The sequence below is a fragment of the Empidonax traillii genome, unplaced genomic scaffold (genome assembly GCF_003031625.1).
Source record: "Empidonax traillii isolate 1590-97213 ecotype Southwest subspecies unplaced genomic scaffold, ASM303162v1 scaffold24:size2376012, whole genome shotgun sequence".
NCBI lineage: Eukaryota > Metazoa > Chordata > Aves > Passeriformes > Tyrannidae > Empidonax > Empidonax traillii.
In genome coordinates, this window is record NW_020955217.1 from 2302006 (window position 1) to 2315093 (window position 13088).

At 38.7% G+C, this 13088-nt stretch overlaps 1 protein-coding gene across 1 annotated transcript in view; it reads left to right on the top strand.

The window, feature by feature from the left end:
* Window positions 1-13088, top strand: part of NOX3 (NADPH oxidase 3) — a 42204-nt gene that overhangs the window by 8324 nt on the left and 20792 nt on the right. Inside the window, exons 5-7 of the mRNA XM_027905083.1 lie at window positions 4018-4163; window positions 7260-7441; window positions 10253-10382. Coding sequence (XP_027760884.1) covers window positions 4018-4163; window positions 7260-7441; window positions 10253-10382 — 458 coding nt within the window. The remainder of the gene's footprint in view (window positions 1-4017; window positions 4164-7259; window positions 7442-10252; window positions 10383-13088) is intronic.

Consider the following 13088-nt stretch of genomic DNA (forward strand, 5'->3'; position numbering starts at 1 on the left):
AAGCTCAGATTTCAGAAATCTGCATATTAATTTTGGAATTGTTTAGTAAATTCTATACACTGCAAGGACCTTCAGAAAATGCACTTTAGTGATGTGAAATATTTTAGTTAATGGCAATGTGTTCAGTGCCAGACTTCTTAGTCTGCTATGACTATTGTACGTTAAATGAACCACACTGAAAATGGAATTAGATCTTTGCATTACTCTTGCCATCCAGCTATAATTCATTTTTAGATTGCATCCCTTTTGCTAGCAGCACACGAAAAACCATTGGAAGTATTAATCTAATAACACTCCAGGCAGTATGTAAGATCTTGGAAGACTCAGGTAAACTAACATATTCAGTACATCATTAGTTTGAATGTTAATATTTTCCAATGTACCATTATGCTCTGTACATTAACATCTACTGCAGAATAGCTTGCAGAAAAAAAGAAACAGAAAAACAACAACAACTTTCCTGTTCATTCTGGAATGATGTTTCCATTGACAGAAACACTTAGAATCAAACAGAACAATACGCAGATGGGAAAACCAGTGTCCTTTAAGATTGCAAGATTGTAGGATTGCAGAAAAATCTTACTAGGTTAAGTTGCAGAAAGTGGATCTCTTCCTCCAGGAAAAAGTTGCAACATGACTACTCTTCATTAAACCTTAGGCTTAAGACCTTCTTGAGAAGTTATATCCCTTCAACAATATTTTTTTCTGTCCAAGATGAGAAATACTCTGTTAGGAAATGTGACCTCTATCTGTCTGAAGAAAACTACCACCTCATTTTACTCTCAACACTCAGCATATACCGAATAGCACTAGATTTCCTGTCACTGCTGACATGACTAGAATTCATACAAATCATGTACAACCTTGTACTTTGAGGAAAGGGCAATATTTTATAGCCTTCTAAATAACAGAAACACAATCATTTCATGTGAATGCCTCCCAGTTTGCAGTATCACTTAAAAAAAAATCTATTGTTTGGAAGGTGAAAGGGAGAAAGTGTGTTTTGCTAGGAACACAGATTCAAACCTCTACATCTAATCAATGTTGCTATTTTAAATTAGCAAGGATAGTCCAAAACCTCCAGCTGAGAGTCTGTAGGGAATCCTTGGTAAACCACCACTATGGATCATAACTTTATAACTCTGACTATTACATCAGAGTTATAAAGAGCATCCTGCAGGTATGGAGGGCAAGAGGCTAAAGTAACATTAATCATAAGTGGATGCCAAAATAAAACTGCTTAGTGGAAGTCCACTCAGAGATTCATTGTCAGGACTTTCTATCATTTGAAAGTTTTCTCTCCTCTTTCTCTTAGGCCGGTACCAGACTATGTTCAGCATGTAACTCCACAACTTATCAAAGACTGCAGTCTGTTACTCCAAACTCCTGTCCTGCCAGTGAGCTCTTTTAGATGTCAAAGAAATCAGGACCTCATCAAGCAGTGACTTGGTTCCCTTCCAGCTGGACCTGATAACATCCTTACCAGGCCAAAACATCTGTTCTGAAAGAAGCCCCTTGTAGGAACAGTTCCTCCCTTCCCACTCAGCACTTGAAAGTGCTGTTACACTTAAATACATCAACAGTGTTTATACACTGCTTATACATCAGTTGTACGCTGGGGAACAGATTGCCACAGCCCCCACACAGCTGCCACCTAAACTGTGCAGCTCAGAGCTTCTCAAGCTTTTGGGTTATGACAGTCAGAATTCACACATCTCATTCGCTGCTTGTGGTCTAGTGTAATCTTCCTTCCAGCGTCCCAGAGCTGCTGAGGTGCTGGGAGCACCCCCATGTGCACACTCTGGGAAGCATCTTCCACCAGATGCTAGCCAGGTTGTTTCACATGCAGCACCTTATCCATTACAATGTGTGCAGGACATGCCTGATCACTGAATTCAGTACCCTCTGATGCTCACAGTCACGTCAAATACACTATTTCATAAAATGACCAACCTTCAGCTGAAAGCTGCTTAGATTGCTTGATCCCATTATCCCCTTTATTGAAAGGTTATTTTAGAGTCTCATTCCTTTGATGGCTTGAATCTGTCTTCTAATTTCTAGGCTCATTTTATCTCTGTGCAATTCATACCCATTTAGATTCAGTCTCTGTTCTACTGAAGTTATTGCAGCTTGTATAAATAATTTATTATTTATTGGGCCAAAGATTCAGAAAAAACGGGAGCTTGATTTTGCAATTTGGGTGCTCAGAATATTCACTTGGGATGGCTGTGTCAATAAATATTTGATTATTTTTACTATGGGTTTCATCAGGAGACAGCTCAAAGGAGAATAATCAGTCAGCCCAGTGACTAGGAGATGTGATTTGGTTTAAAGCCTTACTTTAAATTTAGTGTAACAGGGATTTTGAAGCAGGTCTTTCATCTCCCAGTAAATGTCCAAGCATGAGGCAATGAGGTGAAGCAGGTGTCAATGAGTGGCAAGGCGGAGTCCCTAAGCTAACATGACATTTTGAATGAAGTGCTACCTTGACAATCAACCGTCCACAGCACATCTACTACTCTAGAAGGATCACCTCATAAGTACAGAGTGAAAATAGTCTCTCTCCAGCCTGGACACTTGGGATAACCTACTGCTGGGGGGAAGAGTGCAGTGTTCTACCTTTTTGTGCTGGCTGCTTTAAACACTTTCATGGCCAGCATCCTACCTTAAGTCATATTCCCATGCACACAGCTCTCTCCAGGTGCTGCAGTCCATGCTGCTGGACTCCCGCATGTAGTATAAGGGAGCTCACTAAGTGAGTAGGCACATGAAAGACTTAGCAATACCAAAGTTTTTATGCATTTCATCCCGTGTTTTCATCCATGATTTTACAGTGACTGGCACAGTAAGACATTACTTTCATGCACATAGTTACAAAGAAAAAAAAGGGAGAAAAAAGCAAGAAGAAGAGGAAAGACGTAAAAAGGAGGAAGAAAGAAGAAGGAAGAAAGAATTAAAAAAGCAAAAAGAAAAAGAAAAAAAGAAGAAAAAAAGAGAAGAAAGAAGAGAGATGAGAGAAAAGGGGAGAAAAAAGGAATCTTTGAGAGAATATTGTTCAGGGAAGCAGATCGTATTTGGTTTACTACAAATGCTGCCTTTTAGAGAGGTTTTTTTAAATAGTCAGGGACAGAAACAGATAACCACTGAAGGAGAGATGATAACAGCAAGCTAATTATAAAGACTATAAATAGCATATCCTAATAGCTCTACTGTAAACATATAATTATTTTTCATTGTCATTTTTTCATCCTTTGGCTTTTAATGTTTTGCATTAGTTACAGCTTTCCGGTAACTGATTTGAGAATCTCTCATATTGAAAAATGAAACTCTGTACCTAGCTTGTTTGTGATTTTATCTATGTTAGCCAATAATAAAACAAATTCCTTCCTCTTCCACTCTTGAAATAATCCTCTTTCCAACCAGGAAAATAATTACTGGAGAGTTCTTACTTCAGTCTGAGGCATTTTGCTAAACTGACCATTTCATACACCTTTTGGGAGCAGGCCAGAAGTAGAGGCAATATGTGATGATCAGGACAAATCAGATCTAACACTGTGATTCTCAATTCTTGCTTAAAATCATAGTTCCTGTGGCTTCCCCAGGCACCACCTACATAAAATAATGCTACAGCTACTTGTTAATAGGGAACAGATTTTAAGTGCATCTCTTAAAGATCACTAGTGCAAGTTGCAAACTGGTCCATGACTAAAACAGTCAACTCAGTGTCCCATGTAGCAAGGGTAAACCATTGCACATCCGAGTATATTAATTGAAAAATAGGAATTTTAATCAGTTTACCTAATTTTGAACAATTCAAAATCAGTGCCAAACACTTTTATATCAACTCTCAAGAGTTTGATAAAATTCTCTTTTTATTGTTAGCTTAACCCAGGCAAAACTCTCAGTTTATGCCCAAGCTTTTCAAATAGCTCACAGTGTATATAGTGAAGTTCCTTCTGATGCTATGGACACACACAAGTGTGTCTGTAATTTCACACTACTCTTTCTCTCATGCAGCCATCCATATTGTTGCCCACTTGATCAACATCGAGCGGTATCATACCAGCCAGTCAAAAGAAGCTGGGGAGTTACGGAATAAACTTTCTGGTCTTGGCAAGAGCCCAAATGAAAGCTACTTGAACCCAATCAGGACCTATGAAACGGTAAGCTGTCACTTTTTGGTTTTCTCATCTAGAAAGTTTTCCTCTGTGGATTCTATTGTCAGTAAAACTGTACTTCAAAGCCTTTTAACCAGAGCGAGAAGGTGCTGCCAAAGGTTAACCTCAATTTCAGCTGAAAACACTTACTCAGAGCTGCAATTTTCAGGTTACTCAGCTCAAAGAAATGTCTACAGTATTTTAATTAGTTTGTCAGGAGGCAGCTGGTGGGGGTAGGATAAGGAATGTTGTGAATAGTAGGCAATTAAATGAACCTGCAAAGAATTTAAAAAAAACCCCAAACTAAATTATCAATACATGGCACAAACACAACTTCTTTTCAGAAAGAAAAAAAAAAACCAAACAGCAATAGCATTTCACAGTATTTTTTATCACATTTGCTATTTGTCTCTCCCCTTGGTTGTGCAACAACTTTGCAATCTGGGGGCTGATTCTGCCTTGTTACATGTAGAGTGTGGATGCCTGGGGAAGAGCACATTCAAAACCATTCATAGGCTTGCTGCATACAGAAAGCAGTGAAGGGGGAAGCTAGTGCTGCTGTGTGCTCTTCAGAGCCTAGCAGGACTACCAGCTTCTCAACCCTGCAAATAAATGGTTCTGCTTGCTTTGGAGAAAGAAGTGACTGTGCCTGATGTCCACTTGCTTGGATTACCCACCAAAACATTATAAGCGCTCCCTTATAATATTCATAACATAACAAAAAGCAGAGCCTTTCTGCACAGCAGGCATGCAAACCATGCAAAAGTTAATAAGCTTTATTTCCTTATTCCATTGTAGCCTACATCCCATTTATGTTACATGTTTCCTTGTGTGTCCTGTTGCTTACTGTTACATATTCTAGAATTGAAATGGCCCTGGAAAGATGCCCATACATATTGTTTCTGCTCTTCAGAAAATTTCCACATAGTCAGCATGAAATAAGGACTTCTTGAACACCATGGGGTGGGGCTCTGTCAACCAGCAGTGATCTCCACTGAAACAAGAAACAAAATGAGATGATGGCTGAACAGCCATCAATATAGGATTCAATAGTACTTTCCAGTTGCAAGGCTTGTTCTGCTTTTTCTTAGTCCCTCTCCATTTAGATAGTGTGGGGTTTTTTCATCTTTCAAAGCAAACAAGTAAACAATTCTCAAATTTGAAGAAAATCAAGCAAATTAATGTAGTCAATGTTATGAATGGAAAAGTCTCCATGTTAGTGTAGACAAAGTAGTCAGGTTTATCAAAACAGGACAGCAAGCCAAGGGCTCAGCTGCACAGTACACCCAGAGACCACTTTCACTGCATGCACGTGAGGTGATTCTCAGGAGCAGAACAAAGCTCATGGCTCTGAACAGGAACATACCATCTTTCAGCATGCATTTTTTCCTCCGCTAAGCGCTCCCATGGTGATATAATTGTGAGGTAGACCTCTAATTAGCATTAAGATCCTAAATACCCTTGAGGAGGAAGGCTAGAAATTTTTGAGATCCTTTCCCAGTAATATACTCCACAATTACTTTTCAATTTACAGCCTAGATTTTACTCTAACCTCTAATATTTATATTTCTTTTATCACCCACTTGTGTCTCAGTAGCTACACTCAGAATTCATAAATTATGAAGGAAAGCAAACCAACGATTGCCTCTAACTTCAGAGAATAAAATTCTGAGATCAACGACTCAGGTTTTCTTTTCAGTTTCATCCTCCTCCCGTAGAAGGAGTACTAAGTGTCTCTGACATTTTTCCTTGTTTCATCTCAACATTCAAACTAGCCACTGTAGTGGAAATGTTCAAAATATCACCTAGATCAATCCTGTTAGTATGTAATAGGATCTGAACACACTCTTCACAGATACCAATTTGAAAATGTACTGTGTGCTGTCAAGTGTGAACATTTGAAAGAATGATTTTACTGTAAAAAGTGACTGTAAAAATGGCACTGTGGAATTTTCTCACCTCTAGGATTTCCATATCAAATAAGTTCACTTTACAAGTACAATATAGGGTGTTCTTTTTGTCCTAGTGTATTAAGCTGTAGAACCAACTCAGGATCCAGAAGACATGCTGAGCTCCTGCATTCCTGTGCATCAGCACAAGGAAAACAGATATAAGTGCTTTGCAGGCCAAATGGGGACTTCATTTACACTCTGCTGGCACATTTAGCTTGATTCTCATCTTGCGTGTGAGATTTTTATTGTTGTTCTTCACAATGCGCACTTTATAACTGCAATCAGCATCTGACTCTTGTGTTCAAAATATCTCTTCATTCTCACTTTAGTTTATTTTGGTGGGTTTAAACAGATGTACCAGACCTGTGCTGATGTCTGTGAGCCATGAACAGGAGGAAGAAACTTGTTCTAACCCAGCATATTAACATTTCATCACTAAAAAAAAAAATAAAAATGTAAATATAAATATGTCTTTAAAAAAATAAACCCAACTATTATGCAATCTATCTCCAGATAAATGAAAAGAACAAGTAAACAAGATATGTTATTTAACTAGAAGAGAGTATGCCATTTTTGTGCACCATTTCAGGGCTGCTGCAACCCTGCAACCCTTACTTTGAAATAAAGTAAGCACAAAAGAGTTCCCCACCTTTTTGGTTGCAGGTGTCTTAGCACCTCACTTTAACCCCCTCACATGAATAAGGTTGTTTCTAGTGCTGTTTTGCTTATTACATTTCCAGGTTTAATTTCCTCATTTCCCTAATAATTTTTCTTTTTTTTTTTTTTTTCTGAGGCCCTTTTATGTAAACAAAATTGATAAAAGTACTAATGAGACTGTTAATTTCCTCCTTTCAATTCCTGAAACAAATAAGGGGCAGCAAACATTTACATATCTGTTTGGGATAAGCCTGAGTGGAAATGGAACAGTGGGATGTTTTTCTATGCTTTTCCATGATAAAATGAAGGTTTGTCTTACCTCCGTGTCATGTTCTGGTTTTGTTTCTATGCTGAAAATATATCTTAGATTTTGGCATCACATGTAATAGCAGCAACAGTAACAACAGAAACAGTAAAAGAAATAGTAATAAAAGTAACAATTATAACAACAATAACTACTAGTAGTAATCCTAATAATGTATTCTTATTCTAGAACACAACAGGAGAAGTACTAACCACCATAGCTGGAATAACTGGAGTTGTGATAACTGTGGCTTTAATTCTGATCATGACTTCATCTACTGAGATCATCAGAAGGTCATGCTATGAGGTGTTCTGGTATACCCATCACCTCTTTGTGGTTTTCTTCACTGGTTTAATAATCCATGGTATGGGGTAGGTGTCTGCATAAACTACATGGGGTATATGTACACAGTTTGAGATGAAACACGATTCAAATCTATAATCCTGTGTTTTTCTGTTAACAAACAGCCAGGATCTTTGCTTGGAGACAGAAATGCAAAATGAAAACATTTTGAATTTAAAACACATCACTTTTCTGAGGACCAAAAGTGTAATTTCAGTTCTTTCAGCCACTCTTCTATCTTACAACCTGCACCTTATCAATGAATGAACTTTCATTCCTAGGAACTGGGGGCATTACACATTAGGAATCAAACCTGTGTGGGTTCAAATTAATAATTTATACTCATAGCTCTTGCAAGGCATTTTGCAAGAAACCTTGTAGAAGTTTGACAAGCTCTCAGCATGTCACCTACCCTATGATAAATATCTCTGTGCCCATTCTTCTCTGCATCCGTAAATGTAAAGTGATTTGGATCTACTTTCTCTGCAAGGAACCCCAAATTTCCTCACCATAGAGACATACTGTGTAGTTCTAGTAGGTACTATATTACAAACCAGGTTTAAATGACTACAGTAACAGGGTTTAAATGACTACAGTAACAAACAATTCAGGTTTATGACTAGCCCAGTCAGATGACTTTTATGGACAGGGATGTCTGCCCAGTTGCTGTCTTCCTGTTCCCCAAAACAAGAGGAAGGTCCATCCTCTTGGTAGAGGGCTCTGGTTCTTACACTGGGGGACAGCAGATGCATAGGACTACCCCTGAGAAGCTCAGGGACTGACAAATCCCCTGTCAATGCAGAGTAAGAGCAGGAAGGTGCTTAGTGCTGAAAATATTTGTTTCCAGCTCAGTTGACATCTTCTGCTTCTCCCTTGTGTACTATCCTGCATTGCCTTTTATAATTTCTTTGTGATAGTGTTCATGTGAATTTACAGTGATGTGTCTACACTCACATTTTAATTTAGATAGTGAGTGTGGTTTTGAGGTAAATCTCATGGTCCTCCTCACTCCCTAGACTTGGCTCATGCAATGACACAATCCCTGGGCTGCTCAACTCAGTGTCTGAGGTGGAGATACACTGACAGGAATACACTGCTGTGTGCCAAGCACTAACAAGTTATTTAATTCACAGGACCAATCCAGTCCTAGTCCCAAGCCCTAAGTAGCTCTCAATCATGTCCACTGAAGGCCGTACACGATGCTTGCTTTGCTCCACAGATCTTTTCCTGCTTACTAGCTAGAGTACACATGGCCGCAAGCTGTAGTAAAGCTTTTCAGATCTGAGACCCATCATTTGGTTTGCACAGAAGCACAGAATGGTTTGTGTTGGAAGGGACCTTAATGATCACCTAGCTCCAAGTTCCCTACCATGGGAAGGGACACCTCCCACTCGATCAGGTTGCTAAAAACCTCATCGGCCTGTCTTTGTTATCATAATACACTTTTTATAACTATTTCACACATTCAGATGATATTGCCCACCACTAAAATACATACAGACCATTACTATTTGACACAGAGGAACTTTCTTACCCACAACACTGTGTGCATGTTTCTGTTCTCTGGAGGTACGTAGACGGTGTCACCATGAGGCAGGCAACAGGCCAGTACAATGTTTTGTGGTGTGTTACTTTTCTCACCTCTTTCCTTGTGGTTTGGGAGTTGCCACATCCACTTTGGCTCTGAGTGTTCCTGAAATTGGTTCAATTAATTAGGCAATTTACAGAGGCAGAGCTGCAAGCAAACACTGAGGCAAAGCTGCAAACAAATGCTGTAAACTGTATCCCAGCCTGATTAAAATAACCCCCTCTCCTCTCTCTCTGGCAGAACTTTCAGAATTTAACTTCAAACAACTATAATGAACCTTTAAAACCTTCAGCTTTGTTAGCTCTCTCTCTGCCTAGCTAGCTGAACAACATTCCTCAGCAAGAGACTCCCCTGAAAAGAGGATGCTTATTTAACAGCCCTGCCGATACCATTCAATGAACGAGCTGTTTGCTCCGAGCTAGGAAGGCACCGCAACAGAGCAGCTTCCTCTGGTCTCGGCACATCCCTACCACTACCCCGTTTATGAGAATGAGTCAAAACCCAACTTCCCACTTCTTTGTCCTTCCCAGGTGGTGGAACAAAACTCACTCAAGCCTGCCTAATTTTCTGTGTTTCTGTCTGAACTGGTGGCAGAGCCAAACTAAGTATGGAAGAGAAAATTAGGAGAAACAACATGAAAAAAACAGGGTTTCCCCATAAAAATCTTCCTTCTCTACCCATAATCAACACCAGCTGAAATCCATTTAAACTGAACAGTCAGGATTGATATCTTTGGAAAAATTCACATCATTAACATTCTCAGAAGTAAAGAAGCTAGAATTTAATATGTTTTGAGAGTATACATCTAATTACAATCCTCCAACTTTATTTGTAGCTTTTAAAACTGCATTTAGACATCAGTAAAAGAAAGAGAAGTTTGTCACTATTAAATTTTATCTTTTTACTAAACAATACCAGATGCTCAAATACAGAGGTCAAAGAGCCTGCTCCAATGAACTTGGAAATCTAATTTTGCCACATTCCGCAAAATGTACATTTTCTGTGCAAGGACTCTGCAGTTCAGCTGCATTGATATATACTAACACTATAATACAGTTCTTGCCTTTGGTCAAAAAGTCATGGCAAATACAAAGTAAAGGTAATTTGAACAGGAGAGTAGAACAGGGTTGAAATGGCCAGTTCTTGAACTCTCATTTATCTCACAATTGGCATTTGACTACTAGTGCAAAACCTAGAGATGCACAGAAACCCTGGAAAGAAGCATATCACTGATGAACACTTTTGTTTTAAGTCAGCTTGTCCGAGGTCAGACGCCTCAGAGTCTGCTGCTTCACAACGTCACTTACTGTAAAGATCATTACTGGGAATGGGAGAATGCCACTCAATGCCCTTTGCCTCAGTTTTCCGGCAACAAACCTGTGGTAAGAGTGATGTTTGTCTTCTGTTTTAAACTTCATGTCCTTCCTTGGGAGACTAAATGTCTTAGGGAGCAGGGGGCTGGAGTGTATGTCAGTGACCAGCACTTAGTGTCGTATTTAGAGAGTAGTTTCGTATTCCTGTTCCATGACTTCTCCCCATGCATTAAGATAGTGATCCCAACCTCCTTTATAATCAGGATACACAGGTACAGATGAAGAGTGTTGTATACAGTTTTAGTGTCATTAATACTAATTTTTATTTCTGGAAGACCCTTTAGTTAGTTGAACATTCTCTTTGAAGGGTATGAATATCAGTATTATTCTCTATTAAAATCTGTTGCATACATTTATTTTGAAGTATTCAGTATCACCAATATCCTTGATGTATTCATTGCAAAAAAGATAGCCTCCAAGTGAAAACCTTATGAGGGTAGAGATACAGAAAATACAATGGGACTGCAAAGCAAGGTATGCAAATTAATATTAGTATTTTGACTAATAGTACTTTAGTGTGGACAGTTTAAATACCAAGGGAGAATAAGTTGGAGAGAAAATTATGCCCTTGCTTTGGGGCACACACTTCATATTGTCCAGCCTTGATGTCTTAAGTTAAGTAAAAAGGAGAGAATTTGAAACAATGAATTATGAAAGGGAAAGGCAAAAGGCAGGAAAAATGTCCCATGGAAGGGTGGTTTTGCTAGAACAAGATTGCAAATCCACAGGGGGTAATTAAGTAACAGACTTGTACAGTATGTCAGATGTCTTGCATACAAACAAAATCATTTAACATGTTCAGCTCAAGATTTAGCTTGCTCATATGCAAGTTTTTGTTGTTTCTTCCAAAAAGAGAAAACATACCAAAGGAAATCCTAAAGGAGGAAAATTAGCATTCAGTGTCTGGTAGCTCTTTTAACGGCTGACATAGATTTTTCTTAAACTAAACTATTGTTAGCCACTATCCAACCTGCATATTAATGAGAAAATGAATACCTCTCTAAAAATTTCAGCTACAGTGTCACCATAAAAATCAATACATGGCTGCACATCATGAATACAGACACAAGCCTGCTTCCAATAGCATGTCTTGACATTCATTATCATAAAACTAGCTGGAAAGAACTTCCACTTCTCTGTGTTAAACCTATTTTGTCACACTTTCCTGCCTACCCAGGGACATACTTGAAAAGACACATTACTTTAAATGAATTGTGGTAATACCATATGGCATATAGATCATCTATATGAACAGTGCCTTGCTGGATGGGTAATGTGCTGTGGTGTGATACCTGCTAGACGTCACAGATAAATAGCACCAATCTATTCAGAGGCTAAAAAGCCATGGTGAGGCTTCTGCAGCACTGGCAGGGGCAGATGCAGGTGGGACTGAGCAGGAAGGGGACTGCCTTGTGCACAGCTGGGGTTGTGTGAAGTGACACAAGAGTGCACACCCCACTGGCCATGGCTCCTGGGGGAGGCTACCATCAGGGAGTCTCTCTCTCAGTCATGCCACATCTGCTCCCCTGCTTCATATTTCACTAGGTGGGAAGGAGCCCAATTTGGCTCCTGCTGAGAGCGGTGAAGCACTTCTGTTGCACCTGGGACACCTAACTTTTATCCTCATGGCCTCTCCTGAGCCATCACTGCCCCATCTCAGTTCATTCTCATCACAGGGGGAAACACTACTTGGGCAAGAATATTGATGCCCTGATTAGGCAGCCAGGAGCCATGTTTCTTAGGAGCCTATCTCTGCTGGTGGATGCTCTGTTGTTGCAACCCAGCCAAAAGATATCTTGGATTGAATGCTCCATTGCACTGGAATAATGGCACATTTAAAATCTCAGCTGAGCTCTAGCACAGGTTAGCCTGCAACCTTATCATTCCTGTCACGTGCTTTTATTTACAGGTAGCACAAATGAAAGGGAGGAAAAACAGATCTCATCATTATTGTTGCTTGATATATGCAAATATATTCAAGACATAAGATTACCCACTGTGCAGAGACACCTGTAGTATTTAGGGACAACGGATATGCTGAGTTTCTGCTTTAACTGAGAATCTTCTGGCTTATGCCGGTTTCTTCCCATTATTAAATCATGCAGGTTTCTTTTAAATTTAATTTTCGAGACTTAACCTTGGGAAATTGCTGCTCCATCCTCTTAGCACTTTCTAAGGAAGCCACATAATTTTATGGCTTGCTTCTCATAAAAGATACTTTATAACCCCTGTTACCCAGCTTGTGGAGCAAAGTCAATGTTTCAGCAAGTAAAGGTATTCTTTAGAGATTTTAAAAGCTACATGATTGTGGAGTATTCAGTTTGCTACAATGAGCTGTGTAATTAACAAAAGTGGATATAAAACAGTATCTCTTCACAGAAAAAAGAAAGACATTCTTTTTAAATCATGAAGGTTCAATTACATCTAATTATCTTAGCTATCAGTGTAACTCAGTGAAATCATCAGCCAGTGTACATGAATAGCCAAGTAACTCTGATTGTTACAGTGATCAGTACATATGATTAGCAAGAATAAGCACAGCAGTCATCTGCAATACTTAAAAGTATGACCAGTTTAGTATCCTAGATTAAAAAAAAAAAAAAAAAAAAAAAAAAAAAAAAAAAAAAAAAAAAAAAAAAAAAAAAAAAAAAAAAAAAAAAAAAAAAAAAAAAAAAAAAAAAAAAAAAAAAAAAAAAAAAAAAAAAAAAAAAAAAA